Raw genomic sequence first — 21,708 nt, 5'->3', positions numbered from 1 at the left:
CATGCTTAGGAATGGAGGCTGCTAAGCAAAAGTCTCTCAGTTCCCTCCCAAAATCGCCCTTGTGAAGAGAGACATTTTCAGCGAAGGAAAAGAGATGGGGGAGGCGCGTGCATACCATCTTTACTCACGTTTAAAGCGGAAGAAAAATGTGCCCATTGATTGAAAAGGGTGAAGTAAACGTTCCTTGTTAGAATAGACAAGATGTTGATTTGGGAATAATTCTTATTATGCTGGGTTGGTTTTACTCCCCAGTAAGTGCATTTGATATGGCCGAGGCTCTATAGGCCACTCCTATTGATGTTAACTATTTTAAGGGTCCTGCCTAAGGCCACGATCTTACACCCATTTCCCAAAAATCTCAGTGGGACTTTCCTCTGAGCAGACATGAGCAGGATTAGGCCATATCCTTTTACATCCACGCCACAGTTCAGGACTTACTTTCCCTCTTTGGTATCTTCCAGTTATTTGCGACTACAATTTCCAGAACTCCCATCCAAGCCGTTTGGCAGGTGGGCGAGGATTCTACACTAACCAAAGCCAAGTCTGAGAATTTTTTCGGAAAATTTGGCGCAAAGCCTTTTTCTAATCAGCTCGAACATTTGTGAAAACTCCGCCTTTTCTCCACATTCTGTAAAGGATTCAAATCTTTCACATCTGCTTATACACCGCCCCCCCTCCCTGCTATTAGCATGGCTGTTTTCAATGACACTGAACCTCCAGGTAGCTTTTGGAATTATTGATAAACGTGTGGATATAGAGAGATATATTTATTTTCTATGGGTAACACTTTCCCACTTAATCGCAAGGAAAAGTTAGAGCAATAACAACATTACACAAACGTACGTTTCCGATGGCCTTTCTCTGGCTTGCTGGTATTCTCTTTCGGGGTTTTGGGAAACTACAGTTAATAAGTTAAAGAATTTTCACATAAATATTTGTCTAGGGTCCCTATATTTTCTACAACACAGAAATCTACAGAAATAACAAACTTGTACAAACACTACACTGAGTGCAATTATATAACATTTCAAATATACAAAGCTCTGGGTTTTTTTCTTTTTCGTATTTTTAATAACAGTATGTACAGTATCGAGTATCACAGTATAGTAACTTTTAAACAGTCCATATACTAGCGTTATATTTCCCTTTGGTTTACTATAAAACCCTTGATTGATGTGATCGGTGGACAAGAGACCGCACCCACCCCTCCCCAAGTGCGCTACTTGGCTTTGACCCAGCCTTGGCTCTGTCAGCAAGCATCTTTTCTGGGCCGGTGAGAACAGCCTAGGCGAAGAGCGCAACCTGGCCTCCGCTGCCCTTCATTTTCTTAGCAACTTCACCGACCTCCCGGTCTTCTTTCCAGCCTCCCACAACTCGGGGGGTGCTTTGCTGACCAAGTCGCCGATCTAGCCAGGGAAAAACTCCCGGGCGAAGAGGGTGGGTTCCTGCAGATTGGCCCAAGGGAAGCCGCAGAAGTGGCGCCTCCCCGCCTCCTTTCCCCCTCCAGAAAGCGTATGTCCGCTGGCTTCCCTCCCGTTTTGGTCTTGGATTCGTGCCTCGGCCGATTCGCCCACCAATCCCCCCGGGAGCGGCTTAGCACACCTCTTTGCCCGCGCTGTTCCCGGGGAGGATATTGAGCTGCGTGAGCTGCGCCGCGTGCTCCTTGGCTTTCAGGCGCAGCGCCGCAATGCTGGAGGCGCGCCGGTCCGCTGCCGCGGTGGCCGGGTCAGAGAGGCCGCTCGATTGCACGGCGTTGTCCACGGCAGGCGCTGGCTGTCGCAGCAGAGCAGCCGCAGTGGAAGCGCTAGTCAGCGGGGCCATGGTGGAAAAGAGCCTGCAAGCAAAGGAGACGCGGGACAGTCAGTCTTAAGATAGCCGAAAGTCCCGCAGTTGCTTTTATGGCGGCGAGAGGGGGGCTGCCATTTCGGTTTCGGCTTTATTCTCTTTGCAGGACAGACGGCTTTTCAGAGCTCCAAAAGTCGGGAAGGCGACAACTTGCCAAGCTCGAACTGGAGGAGCCTGATTAGGGAAGAGCGAGGAGCGTCCGCTTTCTGGCCTCCTCCCGGACCGGGGACTGAATCCCGCATTCCCGCTATTTAGGACGTCTCTTCTGCCTGTAACTCTGCCCGCTTCTGACGGGACAGCCTTCGAGGGCCCTTCTGAACCCGAAATTTGTGGGAGGAGGCTCGAGAAAGAGGAAGCTTGAAAAACCTCGATGCCGGCAAGCAGAGTCGCGTTTATAGGTTGGTAGATCGCCCGCGTGTTTGGCGACCGAAGCTCGTTTCAAGAACCTAGCAATCGGTAGAAACTGGCTTGCACTGAGAGCGAGGCCAGGTAACGAGGCAGAGGTCGGCTGCCTCGGCTCTTCTCCCCCCTTCCCTCCAACCTACGACTGGGGTGGCTTTCGATAGACCTTAACTGGTCTGCCGAACTTGCGCTCGCCCTCTCAATTAGAGTGTCCGTCTGTGACTCCCCTCGCCCACCTTATGAGAAACTTCCCGGCGCCCGGATGCCCAAAGCGGCGCCCGCCTCTCTGTTTCGCTGCCGCGCAGATCCCCCTCCCCAGCGGGGAGTGGCGTTCTAGCGGATTGCCTCACAGCGGAACTCCAATTAAGCTCCGGCAACCCCTCGCAATGACACAATCTGCGGCATGCTTTCCCTGCTCCTTTTTTCGCCCGCGCTTCTCCCGACGCTATTCAGTTGACCCTCTTTGACCGGCACGTCGAGAGACACGAGCTCTCCATTAACCAAGGAGGTGATTACTGACATCAGCGCGGCGAGGAATTGAACTGCGGGCCTGGAAGGCAACGGGAGGGACCGACTAAGACCAAACTGGCTAGGCTCTGGGACGGGCTACCGGGGCTGGCGCCTGGTTTCCGTCTGGAGTGGTTTAAACTCTGTCCCCAGCTCCCCCGCCGTGCTCAGTGAGAGGCTTTGTACAGTCCAACTCAGAAGGGCCACCTTGGTTTTGACTACGCTAGACTTCTGTAGCCTTTCCTTTGCAGAATGGAGGCCGGCAGCAACTGCAGGAGCGGGGGGGGGGGGAGGCGGAGTAGATCTGCAATACCTATCTTCCTCAACTGGGAACTTCGAGGTTGGGAATATTATACAGTTTTAGTCCCGCAACTCTGGGGAATCTGATAGGTATTAATAGATAGAAACCGAAGCCGTTTCAAATCGCCTGCACGCCTTCTTAAAAACGTGGCTTGTTAAGAGCAAAGGGAAATCTCGCTCAAGAGGATGAACGTTTTTTTTCTCCCTGCGTCCACCCTGCCCCTACATTTGCAGGCTGTCCGTTCAAAGCTGTTCAGAGAGCTTTTTGCAACTTATTTTTCAGTGTTGCGGGCGGGCGGGAGCGAGCTGCAACACCAGGCTACCTTAGAGTTTAAATAAAAGCATTTAAAGCGCGGGTACAGCGTGATCAGTAGGGGGCGTAGTAATCCTGTAACGTTTGGGAAATCGAGTCACTCTACTTGTGCAGAGGAAGCAGAAACAGTTTAATTTTCATTGGTAAACATTCCCCGCCCCTTAAAATCTTAATTTAATTTGAATTTCCATTCCTCCTCCAAGAGATAATTTTAAGTGGCGTCGTACCCCAATGAATATATTTTCCTTTTGTTCTCCTGTTAATATTTCCATTGTATTTTCATCTTTCCAGTTTTAATAAACTCGGCAATGCCTCGTTGTAGCTACAGGCTTTTTATTTCATTGTTTGAATTTATCTAAGGAAATGTAACTACAATATCACCCCTCCCCCGACTGATTTACAGTTTTTCTATCCAGCTGATTGCCGTCCAAGGAAGGGAACCTGGCCGCGTCTCGCGAACACTGAATTTTTAGTTGCATTGGGTTTAATTAAATATGGCCCACCTATGATTTCCCTGTCCCCACTTTATGCCAATGTATATTGCAGTTCTTTCTGTAAGCATTTGGAGTAAAATATACTCTATTATTATAGGGATTTAATTCCCAACCTCCAGATCATTGGGGGAGGGGGATACCCAACTTCTAACAGGTACGTTTAAACTTCGAAAGGCACTTGCCAAAGCTTTTATAAAGCGCTCTATCCAATTAGAACATAGAAAATCAGACTTGATTCGCACGATTTTTTTTTCAAATCCATAATTTTAAAAACGAACTCCTGAAATGTGCAACCCTCCCCAAAGAAACTAAACTCTTACAGGCTCCCAAATGGAATTTTTTAGCTACATGAGGTGAATAGATTGGACCACCATTCCTATCGCAGCCAAGCCTACGTTGGATAGAGAAAACTTCTGAATAATCGCAGCCAGGGCCCGACAGCAAATCTGGGAGGTTGACATCCATCGACCCCCATCCTTAGCTTTCATGGGTGTAATCTTGGCCCTGAGCATTCCTGGATTGTTATTTTTTTTAATGTCGGTGTTCCAAATCCTTTGGCGGAAGAGTTCCACCCATCTTCCCCAACACCAACTTGCCCTGGCTCCGCCCCTTTGACTTCAGAAATAGGTGCTTCTAGATCTACACGCCCCCCCCCTTTACCTTTGTGCCCTGGGACAAGTTCAGCACCTCTTCTGTTGCCCCCCTGATCAATTGGCACCAGGGACGGGATGGGGAGTTTACCTGCCAAAAGCTGGGCTGATGAAGGCCGGGTGCCGAAATACAGCCGCTCCCAAGAAAGTGCTGAGGCCTAGCGGTGTGCTGCTGGGGGGCAAGGCTGCAGAGCCCGGAGGTGGCGGGGGGAGGCTGGGAAAGGCGGCGGCAGCGGCAGCGGCGGCGGCGGCGGCCGCCGTCCAGGCGGAGTCGAGAGCTGGGTGGTGAGGAGGGAAAGGACTAGCATCAAGGTAGGGACTGAGCGGATGAGATGCCGACAACGGGCCAGGGAAAGGCAGGCCGGGTGGGTGGCTCTGAGCGCCGGCCTTTTCCCTCTTCCGCCATTTGGCTCTCCGGTTCTGGAACCAGACCTGGAAGCCAAAAGAAAACAAAGGGCAAGGCGATTAGTAAGCGCGCTCCTTTCCGCTCCTACTCCTCGGCGGCCGGCAAACGATCTTCAAATGCCCGATCACCCGTCTCCGGGCTGCACTGAGACATTACGGAAGGCAGCCAACAAGAGATCGGCTCCTAACCTCGCCAGACCCGTCCAGCAGGGGAAGAGGGGATTCAGCCCCAAAGCTTGCCTAGGTAATTACACTGGAAAGCCACCCAGTAATCTAGCGCCTTTCTACTTTTCCCGCAGCGGTAGAAAGAAATACGCCTCCATCTCCTGGAAACAAGTTATGAAATCTATCTAATAGACTATAGGTTTCTCATCTGTTCTCTAGAAGGAAGGGAAGCAAATGGACCCTCTTATCTATTAAGAGAAGTAAGCCCAGATTGCAGGGCTGAATGGATCAAAAGCTCCTTCATTCTGTATGTCCAAAACAAAGGCTTATAGAAAGTCACCTAAATTTAAGGTATTGGGCAGCTTTTTCATGGTTTCCTATGAAATCAGCAGTGCAGACATCTAAATTAACGATTCTAACAGACAGAGGCATACTTATTCTCAAGTTTTCCTATTCAAAAGTAAAAATTCAATTGGATACAACTACTTTTTGTGGTATCATTAATGCAGCATTTCTTTTCTCTTTTGCTGTTTTGGGGGACTTAGACTGTTTGCCCGGGCTGGTAAATATACATTGTCCCCCTGTCTTCAATGTATCAAGGAAACTCTTGGACATATATAAATAGAAAATTATTCTGATTATTTATGTTTTGTTGATGTCTATTCTTTATCTGTCCCTTTAAAACAGATTGAGCCATAGGTACAAGCTTTTAAAATCCATTTCTCTTAGTAGAAATATGCACTTTGTTACTGGTTCTCTCTTGGAGGAGTTTCTCTGATGTAGTCTTTTTCTATCTGATCTAGATCTGCAATTCCCATCCATCCTCTGGTAGCCTCGCCAATGACTGGGGATAGTGAATGGGAAGTGTATACTACTGCATAAGATATAGTCGAGTCACCATGAGCGAATAGGCAGCAATATAAATTCAATAAATAAATAAATAAATATGCTACAATATTCAATAAGCAATATCTAATGTTTCCTGATGTCTTTAAAACTTTACATGTAATTTTATCCTTCCCTTTCTCAGTGCCACAGGTTTTGGCAAATGCTTGAATGCTTTTGGCAAGTTAGGTGGCAGGTTAAACATGTTAAAGACTTTGATACTTGGCAGAATTAATAGCAGTAAATAATCTTTTGCAGCTATTCATCTGCAGCATCATTAACAATCTCTGCAGGTCTGCCCTTCCTCTAGTTATTTCCCGAGAAAGAGCAAATCTGTCCATTCCCATGTCTTTTTAACCAAAACTTGACTAAATGAATTTCCATAAAGTAAATAATATAACTTTATATCAGCCATTGGCATCTTTTGTCCTGTTTTAAAGTGTTATAGCTTAAGTAGCATAGTCACATTAACAATTACAACAATGTGAAAGGAACAGGAAATGAGAATTTGCTCTCTAAGAATTTTGGTTTCACTTCCACCAAAGAAAAGAATTTGGGAAAGAGAAAGAAGGAAAACATTACACTGGCAAAAAATGTGACTTCCTTGCATAGCTCCTGGTTTGCTCTGATCACCTCCAAGAAGGCTCTCTTATAGCCCTATCACAGCCAGCCCAGGAACTGAGCATTAATGCAATGAAAACTTTGTTATCTCCCAGTGCGCCTTTCCTGCTTCCAACTCAATTAGCAACATGCCCCTCCAATTCTGCCTCTTATTGAATTAATAAGTCTGAGTATACCCATAGGTAAACCAAGGGATTCTAATAATTCATATTCTTAATTACATCTTCTCCCATGAATGAGAACAAAAGGGAGGGTGAGAAAGAAAGACATGAGGGGAAGGGGGGGGTCTCAGTTTCTTGCTCACTCTTTTTTAGTTATTTAACTTTCCCACGACTCATTCCCCTGAGCTGAAAATCCTGAGTTGCTGTCACAGCTCTGTTTGACAATAGAGAAATGTGTCAACAGAGAGGAGGGAACTGAGCTCTTCATTAGCTCCTCTAATGCGAGAAGCTGTTGTGTATTAAATGAGCCATATGGAATTTATGATGCTTTTGCTGCACTTGGCTTTCTGTGTAAAGTGATTTGCTCAGCACAGAGCCCAAAGGCCGAGCCATCTGTTGGGGGGTATGGCTGGCCTCCTGCACTGCTGCAGAGGCAACTCTGCCTCCTGCCCAACCTACTTGAATCACCTGGTATGCTCAAGCCCAAAAGCAAACCAGGAGCAGTAGCTGGCTCTCAGAGGTTGGGGTGGGGGTTGAGAAGGAAACCCCCTGTCCTCTTCTGAGTCCTTTTTTGCTCTTGTACCAACATGCCTAGCTTGCTCTTTTGAGATATTTTTGGAGAGGATAAAAATTGCCAGAAGTGTTAATTGCAATGGGGAAAGAAAGGAAGCTTTGTTGAGGACCTCCTGAACATTGTCTCCTAAAGAAAAAAATTGGAGAAGCACAGCAGTTCCCTCAATTTTTTAACTTAATTTGGGGTGGGCAAACGAGGATGAATCCAAGAGGATGAAATCAATGGTTAAAGCATTCTGTTTGCCCTACTAGAAGCTCCCCTGTCCAACTGATATCTTTCCAACCCCTTCCCCCTCGACTCACCTGCACTCTGGCTTCAGTCAGATCCAGGCGCATCGCCAGCTCTTCCCTGGGAGGGAAAGAAGTACAAGACAGGTGCTCAGGTGAAACTCTGAAAGGGTCCCGGAACAGGTAGAGTGAGATAAAATCTGCAGAAGGCCATGGACCAATTCCACCTCCTCCTCCTTCCTTGCTCAGATCAAAGCAACCCCATCTGCCCAGCTCCATATCACACTAGGCCCCTGCTTTTTGCCTTAAAGTCTTTTGGTGGTGGTGCGATATCCCACACTTTGAGCTTTCCCTGGACCACCCTTCCTCTCCATTCCTGGGTCAAAGATGGAAATACTTTACCCTAAGCCTCAAGCTTGCTGCCTGGTATCAGATGGCCCAGACAGGCTTTACTTGTTGCTTTTCCCCAAACTCAATTTGCTTTCTTACTATTCCCTTTTTCTCCACAAAGAAGGTGCGAAAGAGGGCAGCGTTGCCCAGAAGGAGTCACGTCGGAGCCCACCTCCTCTCTGGCACCCCCAACCAAGGCCTTTGACGAAGGCTCCCACCTCCAAATACCACGCTGCAGCACAGGGGAGATCCATTGAGCTGCAACACAAGCCCTTCGTTGCGGTGATTATTGCAACAATTAAAGCAAATCGGAAACCATTAGGATGTTAGGGTACTGCTCACAATCTGTTTACTTCGAATCCGGGAGACTCCCGGGATAATTTCCGGGCTCTCTTTCCGCTCGGAAGAAAAGCGCACTGCCGACCAAAGTGGGAGTCTAGCCGGATTCGAAAAGAAAAAATAGCCAGCACCTTCGGGCTGCCAAAAGGGAAGCCCCCGGACCGATCTGCAAGAACGATTTAAAGAACCCGGCACATATCTGCACTGATGTGTGTCCGGGCAGTGGAAAAACCGGCATCACCCCCATGGCCATATATCGGGAGTTTGGCACTGGAATCAGGCTGCTTGGTGTGCTCCGCTGATCCATTTCCAGGGAAAAGACGGAGCGATTTTCTGGGTTCTGCCTAGGCTAGAAAGGTAGCGTGCATATCAGTGACGAAACCTGGCATTGTAGCCTAACAACCGAATTTGACTGACGGTACAGAATAAGCATCTATAAAAGGCTAGCGAAAAAAATGCCTTAACAAGGGATCCGCCAGTTTCTTTCCATCATCCAAAGGCAGTCCCTTTTCCCGAGGAAATAAAATGCACTGTGGCAGGTTAACGAATTAAAGGGACATCCCTTCCCCCCTCTTTCTCTCTTCCTCAGAAGAGAAGAAAAGTAGAGGAAGAATCCCAGACAATTGATAAAAAGGAGAAGACCGAGTTAACTGTCAATTTTACAGACGGAGAATTTATTCGCACCCAGGAAAATTGCCTACCAACTTGGTAGAATAAACTCGCTCCGGCAAAGAATCTACGCCTTTTGCAGTTCAACATGAATATCTCCGCCCCCACCCCCGCTGCCGTTTTAGAGAAGGGACTGAGTTGAGTTTTATTAGCAGCGTCTACTTTTGCTTATCTGTTGGCAATAGACTGGGAGCATTTGCGCTCCTGCAAAAATGAAGAAGGCAAGGGCTGAATACTTAATTATTATTAATGATTAATTCAGAAAGGCTAATACGAAGAATTAAGATCACCCAAAGTAAATCTGAAGCTAAGAAAAGGCGAAGATTTTCCCACTAAATATGCAAATATTCAGGAAGCCATTTTACTTTTGGATGGAGGCTGAGACCGAAAGTTCTGCCCAGCGCTTCAGGAGAAGATCGGTAATTCTCAGCTTGAGCGGAGTTTCCTTTCTAAGCTGAGGCGCATCCAAAGAATAGCAACAACTTTCCAGTCCCCAGCTCCATTTTTTCCCATCTCCTATTTTCCGAACCCCGTCCAGAAATTACTACCGTCTGCGAGCAGGCAAGCAAGCCGTTGCAGACTCTGCCAAAATGCCCCGGCCGAACGCTGTCGCCTCGTTCCATATTTTTAGCCTTCGAACGCGGAATACTTTGATCTTTTCCTATCTGTATGTATGTGACTTCCATTGAGAGGGCAACTTTCCAGCTTCAGCGGAAAACTATGAAACTGATACCTGACCGACTAGCCAGAGGATCAGGGCAAAAATAGATTGGTTTGGCAACGATGAGGTCAAAAATTCGGCCACACCTATCCTTGGCAGACTAGCTTAATGCCTGAAGTCCAGCGGAGAGCCGGGCGCGCTAACTCGTAAAGGCCGCCGAATTTGGGGAAAGGTGACTGCCCCAAAGCACGGGAATAGCGGAAGGGAGAAGCAAAGCGGGGCACCAAAATGAGTTTTGTGAAAGACGACCTGAAGAAGACCCGTGAGGCGCATCTCCTCTTTTTACCAAATCTTTTCCCTCTTTCCAGGCCTGCAGTATCCTTTCTTATGCCTTACCTGTTTCCTCCTTCCGTTTCCTTCTGATCTTGTACATGCAAAACCCGAAACCAATATTGTAAAACCTTTCGCCCCAGGGGATCTTATGCCCAGTCTATCCGCCTTTCTTGATCTTGCAGCTCTCTTTCCTCATTCCTAAGAGTTCTGACCTAGAAACCCCTTCCTACCCTAGAGCCGCTTGGAGGCTAGCTTGTCTCAGCAGTTCATTCCCTACCTGGTGAAGACGTCTGGGTAGTGGGTCTTCTGGAAGGCCCTCTCGAGCTCCTCCAGCTGGTAGCTGGTGAAGGTGGTGCGATAACGGCGTTGCTTCCTCTTGAGCAACCCCTCCTCGGAATCACTGCCCGCCGACAGGCACACGCTGTCCTCACCATCCTTGCCGTCGGCCAGCTCGTCGGCTGGGAGCAGCAGCTCCTCCTTGGGCGAGTCGCCGGCACCCTCGCTTCCTATCGCCGCAGGTCCCACGCCAGTCCCACCCGCGGACCCCGAGCTGCGTCGGGCATCTTTGGCCTCGGCTAGCAGTTCGTCGTCCTCGTCCAACTCCTCATCCAGTTCCTCGGTCTCCTCTTCCTCTTCTTCCTCGTCCTCGTCCTCGTCCTCCTCCTCCAGCAATTCCTCCCCTCGGCCTGGCCTACCGTCGGGGCCGCCGCCATCTCCACGGCTGCTCAAGTCGTCGAGGGTACGAGCGGTACGCGCAAAGGGCGCGTTCTCCCGGTAGGACTTGCTTCGACTGATGCTGACCTGTGGCGCCTGGCTGATCTTGAGAGAGTCCCACGACGAGGCGGTTGCCTCGGCCCGCGCCAGCAATCGGCCCCCACCAGGCCCATAGAGGCGGCGCAACTTGGGCGGCAGATGCAGCTCGCCCATCTCGAAACCGGGCGGGCTGCCCTTGCCTGGTCCTGCCAGAGACAGAGACATTCGCGGGTCGTCAGTCCAGCTGAGGAGGAAGATAGACTTCTTGGCAACAGTACTTGGACCCCTCCAGCAAAAAGTCCCAGCACCAGTCATCCCAACCCGCCCATCTTCCTCCTCAGCTGTCTAGGTTGGGTCAATAGAGCCAAAAGGAATTCCGTTAGGCAGAATATAGAACCAAGCTTATATTTGAAAGAAGTTGCAGCAAACAGCATTGCCAGAGAACGTCTCCCAACCTCATTTTGGTTTCAAACATTATTACCTCCAACTACCAACTAAAGGGAGTCTCCCTCCTCCACCTGGCATCTGACACCTATGGGGTTCTGTCAAATTAATTTCCACATTTCTTTGGACGTAGCAAGACAGACCCGCCCTTGAAGCCAAACCTGAAACTCCAGACCGGAGAGAAAGTGGTTTAGAAGAAACCGATTTCTCTTCCTCTCTCCCTTCATGAGGAAAATCAGAAGGGAACATCCAATTTCCCTCAAGCTTTGGAGACTGAACTGCCCCCCTCCGTCACCCAGATGGTTTCGCCTTTAATCTAGGCCTGGCAGGCAAAGGCGCTGCCAAGTTGGAGAAAATACCAGCACGGAACTCTTGACAACGGTTGACATTTGTCATCACAACGCCACCCGCACAAACCCGTAAAGTGAGAAGAGAGGGAGAGGGAGAGAGAGTGTGATTCGGCCTTCAGCTGCCCGACTGCTCAACTTGGGACTGCCCGAGTTTGGGACCCAGTTACTTAGAAGCGCCCCCCTCCCTATGCAGTCCCTGGGCCAAGAGTGGAGTGAAAGGGATCTGACGATATTCAAGACTGCGGGCAAGACAGTCTTTCATTTCTTCGAAGCTGTGTTCCCTCCCTTTCCCACCCTCATTCCACCCTTCTCACCTTGCCCGGCCTTGTCCGGCTCCGTCCGGTTGGCCAGAGGCGGAAGATTAGGAGGTGCTCCTAGCATCCGCATCTTGCAAGGGCTTCTCCTGCCCAGGATGCTGTCGATGCAATAGGAGGAGAGCAAAGTTGGCGATTTACTTTTGCATTCGGGCCTCTCGGAGCAGCTCTCCTCTTGGTATTGGCTGCTCATGGCTTTGGCTTGCTTGCACTCTCCCGGGCCGTGCGGGGGTTGAAGTCTGGCTGGGGCTGATACCCCTCCCCCCACTAAGCAGCAGCTGAGGCTAGCCCCTCTTCCTGCCCAGGACACGAGGAACCAGGGTAATGACTGAGCTGCAATCGCTTAGCTCTTGATTCCCTCTCCTCCACGTGCTGGAAAGCGCGCTCTGATTGGCTCTTGCCAGAGGCTGTTCTGCCTCTGGCTTCAGGCCGAAGGCAAAATGCGACCTGGATCATGGAGAAGGGGAATGGTACAGGCTGGACCAAGTTGGGTGGCTTTCCTGGACACCCTTCTTGCTACAACTGGCAAGAAGAATAGAATCACTTTTTCCATGAAAAGGAAAAGACTACCCCCCTCCCCGAATGCTACAAGGAATGGATAGGATTATCCCATGTACAGTACAGCAAATCCCGACTGAATTGAGTAAACATAGAAACTTGTTTGCTTCGATTATATTTTGCTTACTAGCTTAATTGCAATATTCAAGATATCTTCCCATTATTAATTTTAAGAAATAAATTGTTGAGACTTAAATTTTTGAATGAATCACTGGATTAATCTTTACTTTGTCGCTGATTTTCTTTACAAAGCAAAACTACCGGTAATAGTAATTTAGAGTGCAAACCCCGCTTACCCATTCAGAAATCGATCATATTTATTTCTTGGGCACTACATTTAGAATTGCATCCTTAACATGAGAATGCACATACAGACCGAAAAGGTTCACATACTAATATTTATCTAAACAAATAAAAAACATTTACAATTAAGAGGTTAAACACCCCACAAGTTGAAAACTTGTCTGGTCATCCAAACCAGACCACATTACCGACTTTGTGATGTGTTGGTAATATGTAATTTTAAGTGCTATGGGTAGGACTTATGAAACACAGATCTTCATAACCCTTCTTCCTTCCTTCCTTCCTTCCTTCCTTCCTTCCTTCCTTCCTTCCTTCCTTCCTTCCTTCCTTCCTGCCTGCCTGCCTGCCTGCCTGCCTGCCTGCCTGCCTGCCTGCCTGCCTGCCTGCCTTCCTTTCTTCTCTTCCCTCCCTCCCTCCCTCCCTCCTTCCCTCTTTCCTTTCTCACCAAACCAAATCCGGATCTACCTAAGATTAAAAACGAACGTTGTTGGCACAAAGCGGCCTCAGCTATAGAGCTTATTTACCCCTGAGAGAGAGGGGCTAAGGCTGCCTAAAGATTAAAGTTGGGCAACTGGGAAAAGCCCTTCACTTTTTTCTAGAATAAGAACTCTTTCTTGTTGATTTACACGTTTTCGCTGCTGGCGTGAATTCGACCTGCCTCGCTAACCGAAGTTGGATAAGAACCAAAACGAGCCAAGGTCAGAAACAGTTTAGGCACTGCAAGGAACTGATGGGTAATTCCAGCTGGCGTCCTCGATGCGCAAGTTCATTTTTAAAGAAGCAAACTTTAATAGGGTCAATGACATCTTGTTTCAGAAATATTAATGGATTAGGAACTGAAGGTCAGTGAATATTTTCCTCGGAGGGTCAGGATCAGTGCCAGAGACTGCAAATTTGCTCTGCAGTTATTTTTGTCGGGCAAGTTTTCGTACCTTCTAAAGAGAAAAGCAGGCAGAGAGGCAAAGAGCAAGGAAACTGTGGTTGAAATCCAGGTTTGGGACAAGGGAAAAATTCCAGACCTGGTTTTCTTCTCACTGAACCTCCCTCCCCGAGCGTGTCAAAAAATTTACAAAAATATCTACTTGAATCGCTTACAGTTAGTATTTAAAAATATAAGGATTTCTAATTGGAACCTCTCTTGTGCACTCGCCCTCTTTTACTGTAATAAACATCCTTAGGACTATTTGAAATGCTAATGGGAGAGCAGAGTTCCGGTGCCGTGGCGGCAAAACTGTTTCGCGGCGAAGTAGAGAAGCGAAGGAAGGGGAGCCAAGTGCCCGCTTCCCTAAAAGACAATCCCACAGGAGGCTCGTCGTCCCCAAAGGGCTCTCCTCTCGATTCCTCTACCCCAGCTGCTCCAGGCGCAGACCGCAGTGATTCCCAGCCGCTTCTTTCTGCGGGATACTTTCACGCCGCGATTTCGGTGGCGCTCGGTTCCATCTCCTAAGCACCCTGCCTTTCTCTGCCCGGGAAAAGTCGGAAGTCCTTTCCCGTTATAGGCAACATTTGGCCCCTGCCCGTGCGGGGAAGGGTTTCATGGGGACTTTTTAAAAAGCACCGCCTTGGACTGCAAAACCCAAAGCGCAGCAACCCGGCTAAAAAGTTGCAACTTGAACGTCGAAGTCCACTTCAAGAAAACTCTTAAGGACGAGGCGATTCCACCGAGGCGCTTCCCTCTTCCAGAGGAGAGGCAGAGGTGGGAGGAGGGAGACGTTCCCTAAGGAAGGGCGGGATCGGGCGGCAAGCGTCAATTCCTCCCGAAGGGCGAACAAGTCGGGAGACCAATCGCTGCCTGCCGAGGGAATTTTATTTGCCGGAGGCAGCCCGTTTGCCAATAGAAGTCCCGTCCCCCCCCCCTCCCCAGGCCGCCCGCGAGGGCCCCGAAGAGGCGGCTTTGCTCTGTGCCTCTTCCTCTCCCTCGATCCCCCTCAAGGGAGCAACCTGAGGAGCCCTGATCTCCGCTCTTGCTCGTCCCGAGCGCCGAGGCCTGAAAGGAGAAGGCGGCCGGCAGAGGACGATTTGGGTTAGTAGAGCGTCCGGCCTGTCCTCAGGCACCCTTTGCTCCGCCGGAAAGGCTCCACTCCGAGGGCCAATTTCCGCCGCCCCGCACTCGCCTTTCTTTTTCCGCCTCCCGGGCGAACCGGGTAATTGGCGGACGCGTTTTGTTTTGCAGTATCCATTTTCCCTTCGCCTTTCCGAACCACCCTTAACATGGCCTCAGGGCAGGCGCTGACTCTTCGGTCCCCGGCGTCGAATGGCTCGCTATTGTCGGTGTATCCAACCGTCAACGCCACCACACTCGGAGCGCTACCTGGCAGCCTCAGAGCCCACCGCGCCGGAGGAGCAGCCTCTAGGCCCCGCCACCCTCTCTGGCCTCGGCAGGGGCAGATCTAGCTCTCCCCCACCCACATTTGTTGAATAAAAAACAGGGTTGCCCTCGAAGGGCCAAAATGCTGAACCTCGAAGTTAGTAGTTTGTTGCCCCTCACCCTGTTCCCAGGGGCTTTTCCAAACTCGCAACATCAGTCTGACCCGCGGGAGCGATCGGGGTAAGGCAAGGAAGGGAAGTGAAAGTGAATCACTCGATAGTTTTCGGGGAAACTCTTAACGTTGTCAGCCAAAGGGAATGAAACTCTTTTGAGTCGTCCGCATTGACTTCTTTTAGTTATTCGCTTGCTTAAGTCGGCGCAAAGCTGCCGCTTCTTTGCTTGGCATTTCCATCCAGCTGCCCCGGGCCTGCCGAGAGGGGTAAAGAGAAGGCTCTTCTTCTAGATGTGGTAGAAGCTGCAAATTCAGCCCCGTCTGTCTCTTCTCCTTCCAGGAAGCCGAAAAGCGGCTCGTCTCGAGTCTAGCCCCCCCACCCCCTTTTTGCCGCGGAAGACTGGGGTTTCAAGCCTACACCCCGCATTCGATAATTCGGACGTCGACATTCCTGAGGAATTTTCAGCAACTTCCTCCGTAGAGATCCCCCACATACTCATCAAAACAATTAAATAAGCCAAGTCCAAAGGCAGAACTGGTGCAGTCGATCTATCCGCTTCTGGAATCCCCTACAATCAGGTGATCCTTCCCCCTGCATATTTTTAGTTTTCTGGATTCTTCCTGCCTTCCAGCAAACTTTCTTTCCTAACCATCTATTTTTCCCTCCACTAATCCTAATTTAACCCTGAACTGTCTTATTGTAACCTTTTGGAGAAGTGCAGGGAAAACAACAGCGCAGTGGTTCAAATGATACAAATTGATTAGTTTTACTTGGAGGAAATAAGAGTGTTCCTCTTACAACCAGAGTCAAGGAAGGATAACAGACTTGGGACACTGACAGCTGCGGGTGAGGCAGGAGCAAGTTGCTTTGGCAGAGATGAACAGCCTTAGGTGGGGCTTTCCACTTCAACTCCACACCTCTTCTAGTGGTTTGAGAAAGAGTGTCTTTGTCCACTTTCAGTTCAAAGCTCTGCCCTTGCATAGGGTAACACTCTTATGCAAAATTATTGGAAACAAGGCAAGTGCTAATGGAGAATGTGCTAGGTTCCCTGGCTAGGCCAAACAATGAGTGAGGTCTTGGTGGCTCTCATCCACTGAGCCAGGCTAGGAATGGAAATTGCAGAATGATCTGGGCATTACTGGGTTCCACTGATGTTTTTATGGGGGGATGAAATGCAATACAGGGATGAAGTTTTTGTCCAGCAAAGATGAACACCTTCTTGATTTCAAGAAGAGCCTAAAAGTGGTACCCCCTTTTACTTGTAGCCAGAAATGAAAGAATATCAGAAAATGTGTCTGTTTAATACACTATAATCTGTTTCAAGAAGCAATTCCTGATGCTTTCATTTATTTTAATGGCTTTATTAAAATATTTACATGCCAGTTATACTTTTATTATTGTGTCCATCTTCCAAATATCCTTTTAAACAAGATTCCATACTAAAATTTATGTGTTGGATATACCAATATAGGAATAATTGAATGATAAGATTTTAAAAAAGGAAGTTGTTGGTATCCCTAATGGCCATTACACATTCATTTCTGTAAAGGCAATCCTGCTCAGATGTGGATATACTGTGTCCAGGTTGACAAGTTTATATATGAAAAAGAATTCAGGTTTTTAATTTCTACTTGAATATGAGGATTTAAAGAAACCATAGCCTTTATTAAATTTCCTAGAAACAAAAGGCATGTATTTTTGAGCTTTTGTTGAAAAAGTGAGAAGCAAATGATACAGAGGATAAAATCAAAATTAAGGAAAAATGTGAGTGCATTTATTGAAATAAGTGACTCCCATATTTGCCATTTTATCATGTTTATATTAACCATCAGATATGCTTTATTCTTGCACTGCTATTCCAGAACAACATGTCTGCATTCATTTTTCAAACACAGTCCTAAGGCAACCAACCTTTCCCACAGATTTTGCTGCCAATGACAATTCCACTTCAGAGAACCTGCTGCCTCACTTTCTCAAACAGTGAAGTTTTTGTGGATTGCCTTCTAGTGATTGGGGGTGGGTGGGTGGGAATATCCCTGAATGACAATGCTAGAACACAAACCCACACTGGATTTCTTTCAATTATTTTTATTTATTTCCTTGTAGTTTCCATGTATTTTGGGGGGAATTCATGTGCCATCTCTCTGGGGATGAAGGCTTCACATCTTCTTTTCCCATTGTTTCAACACACCTTCCATTTCTTAGTTAACCCTGCTTAGATTAACACATGGAAGATAAACCGTCTTCCTTGTCTGAGACATTTCCACAAAGAACATCTCCCACACCAATCTTCTGCAATATATTTGCTTTTGATGGTTCTCTTCTAGTGCATATCTCACCATGTGGCTTGTAGCTTGGCACAGATGTATTGCTATAAACAACAGACAGGTATTTTCTTTTAAAGAGATCTTTTTCTGTGGATTTTCCTTTCAATTTTCACCTGAGATTCAAAGAGATGCTAATATGTCTTGCTATTTCTGTTCTGTCAATTTGAGCCATGGATAATGGTACTATTTATATAGGAAAGGCACCACTCTTTTGTGGCTAGAAATGGCCAATTTGTTTTGCAGAGGGATTAGAAAGTATTCAAATATCAATAAAAATATTTCCTACAGAAAGCAGTTGAGAAGATCAGGAAGAGAAAAAAATAAAAGATCAACATCAGTTTCTAAAGGAGTAAATTAAGTTTTAAATATGTGCCAGGACACAGACTGGAAAAGAATAGTGAGGGAACTATTTGTAAAAAGATCAATTTGTAAAAAGAAGTATTTGATAAGCCTAGCCATCCCCCTTGCAGAGCTATGTTTTGGAAGACAGATTGATTTCCATCTCTATGGTGAGCTAATTGTATAATGGGCTAAGTAATTGTATAATTTATTTCCTATTCCTGTTTTAAATATTTCAAGGAATTGGGAGGCTGCCTTTGGGGAGAGTGCAAAGAATAAGCATAAAGGTTATAGCTAATGAGCTTGCTTTCCTATTAGTGTAACGAAACACCATATTTATGTATGTGTGTGTGCGCATGTGTGTATGTATGTGTGTGCAGTTTCTGGTATTAAACATGGTTCCAAATGCATGACATGTAAAGAGCACTAGTGGATTTATTGTTTTGCCTTGTTCTCTTATCTTTCTAATTAAAGTGCTGGTATAAACAGAAAAGATACCTCTAAAAATTCATCATAATTAAGATGTCAGTGAGAATGTAAGTTCCTAGCTTGCAAAATTCGCAGACAATTCTCTATCTTGGCTGATTTGATTAAGCCATAATGTGATTTCTTTGTTTCTAGCTTAGTATAATGTACGAACCTATCCATTGTGATTTGGATTATTGCATGAACAAGTGACACCACAGTGGTATCTTCAACTAACCATTATTTTAAAAGCTCTGGTTTAATGTGATGTGTAAGCCAACACATAAATGCAGGATTGCAATCTTGACAGTGAAATCCTGTGAAGAGCCTGTTCAATTCCAAAGGGATTTATTCCCAGATCAGTTTATTTTGGACTGAAGCCTATAGTTTTAAATTATGATCCTTCAGTCTTAATGGGAGCATAAAAGTTAATCTCAGTTCTTATCATTTTAACATCTTAATATAAAGCAGAAACAAATTGCACATAAGCACTATTTTCTCTATATTTCATATGGTATACCCTTCTTGTAAGGCTGACTTATATGATTTATAGGCATAACAGAATAGCTAGGTTTTGCATATGGGACAGAAAGCTGAATTAGTTAAATGCAATAAAACCTGACAAATTTGCTGACTGGGAATTTGCTGACTGACCCCACAATTCTAGGAATAAAACTTCCATTATAGTGCAGTATAATGTTTAGACAATGTAAACATTGTGCTAAAGTTGTCTGCAATTATAAAAATCAGTGGAATCCAAAACCCAACCAAGCATATCTATATTTTGCTACTTTCCCTGCAAAAGATACTTTCTATAGATATCATTGCTATTCTTTAGGGATACTTACCACATTTTCAAAATGGAGCTCAGTGATACATCCAACCTGTAGCGTGTACAAGAAAGGTTGAAAGACCATATTCTGAAACCTTGGCGAGAAGATGCTTTATTTATAATGACAAAAAGTATTTTATTTTATTATTCTGACATTTTTATATTGTACAATGTCTAGAATCACTGAGAAATGGGCATTCTTCAAAGCCATGAAGATAAATATTGAGCTTAGAGAGCCAAAATCTGATGTGATATAAAGCAGCTTTCTATGAGTTTTCTTTCCATGTTTCTTTCTAGAACCTTGGGATTTTTCCTGATAAATAATGTGAACTTGTCAATTGGTGGAAATGTAGTGCTGCCCCAAAAATCCAGTAGCACACTTCTAAGAAAAGTGGACAGATGTGTTATACAAGCATAATCTATGCATGCAAATTATACTAACATAGCAATAGCAATAGCACTTAGCACTTCATAGTGCTTTACAGCCCTCTCTAAGCAGTTTACAGAGTCAGCATATTGCCCTCAATAATCTGGGTCCCCATTTAACCAACCTTGGAAGGATAGAAGGCTGAGCTGGTGAGAATCGAACTGCTGAACTGCAGGCAGTAAGTAGTCAGCAGAAGTAACCTGCAGTAAAGCATTCTAACCACTGTACCAACATGGCTCATCCTGGAAAACTTCTGTGAGCATCCATGTATTTTTAGGTTATAATATTATATATACTTTTAAGACTTATTTCTTAGAAAAGATGTGTAGAACTTACTCAAATTATCTGCTTTCCACACAATGAATTTTTACAGTGGTTGTGACCTGTTGCACCCTGCTCGAAATCCTCTTTCTTTAAGCTTTTTAAAAAATAATAGTTCATCTGATAGTTCTTGGCATTCTTCTTTATATCCTGCTAACAATTCCAAGGTTTTTTTTTACTATTTCCTTTGTAGCTGTCATATTTCTGTCTCATATACTCATGATAGGGAATTTTGACTATTACAGGTTATAGGAGAAGGATTGTTGTCATCATTCTGTGTATTCAATAAGCTTCATGGAACCTTTGGTAATTTCAAATAGAAGTAGTCCAGAAATCAAGGACAGTTATGCCCAGGATGATGGGATCTGAATAATTCTATATGCCACAGACATTACTATATCAACATCAAGTACTGCAATTACAAAAAATATAGTAAACATTTCATGTCTGATAAACACATTATATGTGTATATTTTGTTGGGGTATTTTCCCACGTCATTATAGTTGTGCTTTTAAAGTTGTAGCAACGTTTCCGCAGAATCTCATCTGCCATCATCAGACTTCTGTATAGTACAGAAGCCTGATGATGGCAGATGAGATTCTGCCAAAACGTTGCTACAACTTTAAAAGCACAACTATAATGACGTGGGAAAATACCCGAACAAAGCTGAATACCATACATATAAATACCCACGAAAACTTAAGAATATATATATATATATATATATATATATATATATATATATATATATATATATATATATATATATATATATATATATACACACACACACACACACACACACATATACATATACATATACACACACACACACACACGTATATGTATATATATATTATATATATTTATATATATATATATATATGTGTGTGTGTGTGTGTATGTATATGTATATGTATATGTATATGTATATGTATATATATATATGTTTTCTTAAGTTTTCGTGGGTATTTATATGTATGGTATTCAGCTTTGTTCGGGTATTTTCCCACGTCATTATATATATATACACATACATACATATATATTCGTAGATTTTCACAGGTACAGGTATGTAGGTCTAGGTGTGTTTGGGTCTTTTTCCGTGTAAGATTAAGAGTATCTCGGCAATGTTTCGGCGAGGTCCCACTCGCCATCCTCAGGCTGGTGCTTTCGGCTTCGTGCCAGTGCACTGTCGCCAAGATATATATATCTTAATGAGTTATATATGGAAGTAAATTTATGTAAGGGGGAATAAAACATGAAATATTAAGGATTGGTTTTGAGATAAAAATTTATCAAGGGTAATTACAAAATCATTATTTTGTAAGAGTTTACTTGGCTTTTGGCTTCCCCAAATCGTAACCAGGGGTGGGATTCTACCAGTTTGCACCTATTCGCTAGAACCGGTTGTTAACATTCTAAGCAGTTCGGAGAACCAGTTGTTAGAAGAAATTACTGGCCTAATCCTGTAAGGAAGGCAGGAAGGAAACATTCTGGTGTTGCTTACAGAAACTGCCTCTCTGTTAACCCTTATTACATTCTTGGCAGGACTAGACTTCCTGTCTCAGGAACAACTGTGGAGTTTTTTTCTCTTCCTTTGCTGGTACTTTGCTTGTGTGGAGTGACCATTCAAAGTTACAATGGCACTGAAAAAAGTGACTTATGGTCGTTTTTCACATTTACGACTGTTGCAGCATCCCCACAGTCTTGAGAGGCCTGGCAAGGAGATGCATGCCTCGATGTGAGTGATATTGAGTTGGCCACACCCAGCCAGTCACATGACCACCAAGCCACACTCACCAACTAAGCCACGCCCACAGAACCAGTTGTTAAAAAATTTGAATCCCAC

At 45.7% G+C, this 21,708-nt stretch overlaps 1 protein-coding gene and 1 long non-coding RNA gene across 2 annotated transcripts in view; one reads left to right on the top strand and one right to left on the bottom strand.

Annotated features, from left to right (window-relative positions):
* Positions 1-752: 752 nt before the first annotated feature.
* On the bottom strand, positions 753-12,120 carry ARX (aristaless related homeobox). The gene is made up of 5 exons (XM_026674881.2): positions 11,803-12,120; positions 10,219-10,900; positions 7,625-7,670; positions 4,603-4,943; positions 753-1,834 (listed from the first exon to the last, which is right to left on the bottom strand). The coding sequence occupies exons 1-5, from the start codon at positions 11,993-11,995 to the stop codon at positions 1,594-1,596; spliced, it is 1,503 nt and encodes a 500-aa protein (XP_026530666.1). The 5' UTR covers positions 11,996-12,120; the 3' UTR covers positions 753-1,593.
* Positions 12,121-14,519: 2,399 nt separating this feature from the next.
* The window catches only part of LOC148130518 (uncharacterized), a 32,046-nt gene continuing 24,857 nt past the window's right edge, over positions 14,520-21,708 (top strand). The window contains exons 1-2 of the long non-coding RNA XR_015749977.1: positions 14,520-14,686; positions 15,484-15,722. This is a non-coding gene — a long non-coding RNA (uncharacterized LOC148130518). The remainder of the gene's footprint in view (positions 14,687-15,483; positions 15,723-21,708) is intronic.

The sequence above is a fragment of the Notechis scutatus genome, chromosome 5, assembly GCF_049901735.1.
Source record: "Notechis scutatus isolate UNSWTSFEM ecotype Mainland chromosome 5, rNotScu1.2, whole genome shotgun sequence".
Classification (NCBI taxonomy): domain Eukaryota; kingdom Metazoa; phylum Chordata; class Lepidosauria; order Squamata; family Elapidae; genus Notechis; species Notechis scutatus.
The sequence above is the reverse complement of the archived record's forward strand: the minus strand, read 5'-3'. Positions and strand labels throughout refer to the sequence as shown.

Bases quoted from the DNA above. Each gene is read 5' to 3' on its own strand.
- ARX (XM_026674881.2), bottom strand. From the start codon at position 11,995: ATGAGCAGCCAATACCAAGAGGAGAGCTGCTCCGAGAGGCCCGAATGC. The intron at 10,901-11,802 runs GTGAGAAGGGTG...TGTCTCTGGCAG, and splicing joins GCCGGACAAGGCCGGGCAAG to GACCAGGCAAGGGCAGCCCG. The intron at 7,671-10,218 runs GTAGGGAATGAA...TTTCCCTCCCAG, and splicing joins TACCCAGACGTCTTCACCAG to GGAAGAGCTGGCGATGCGCC.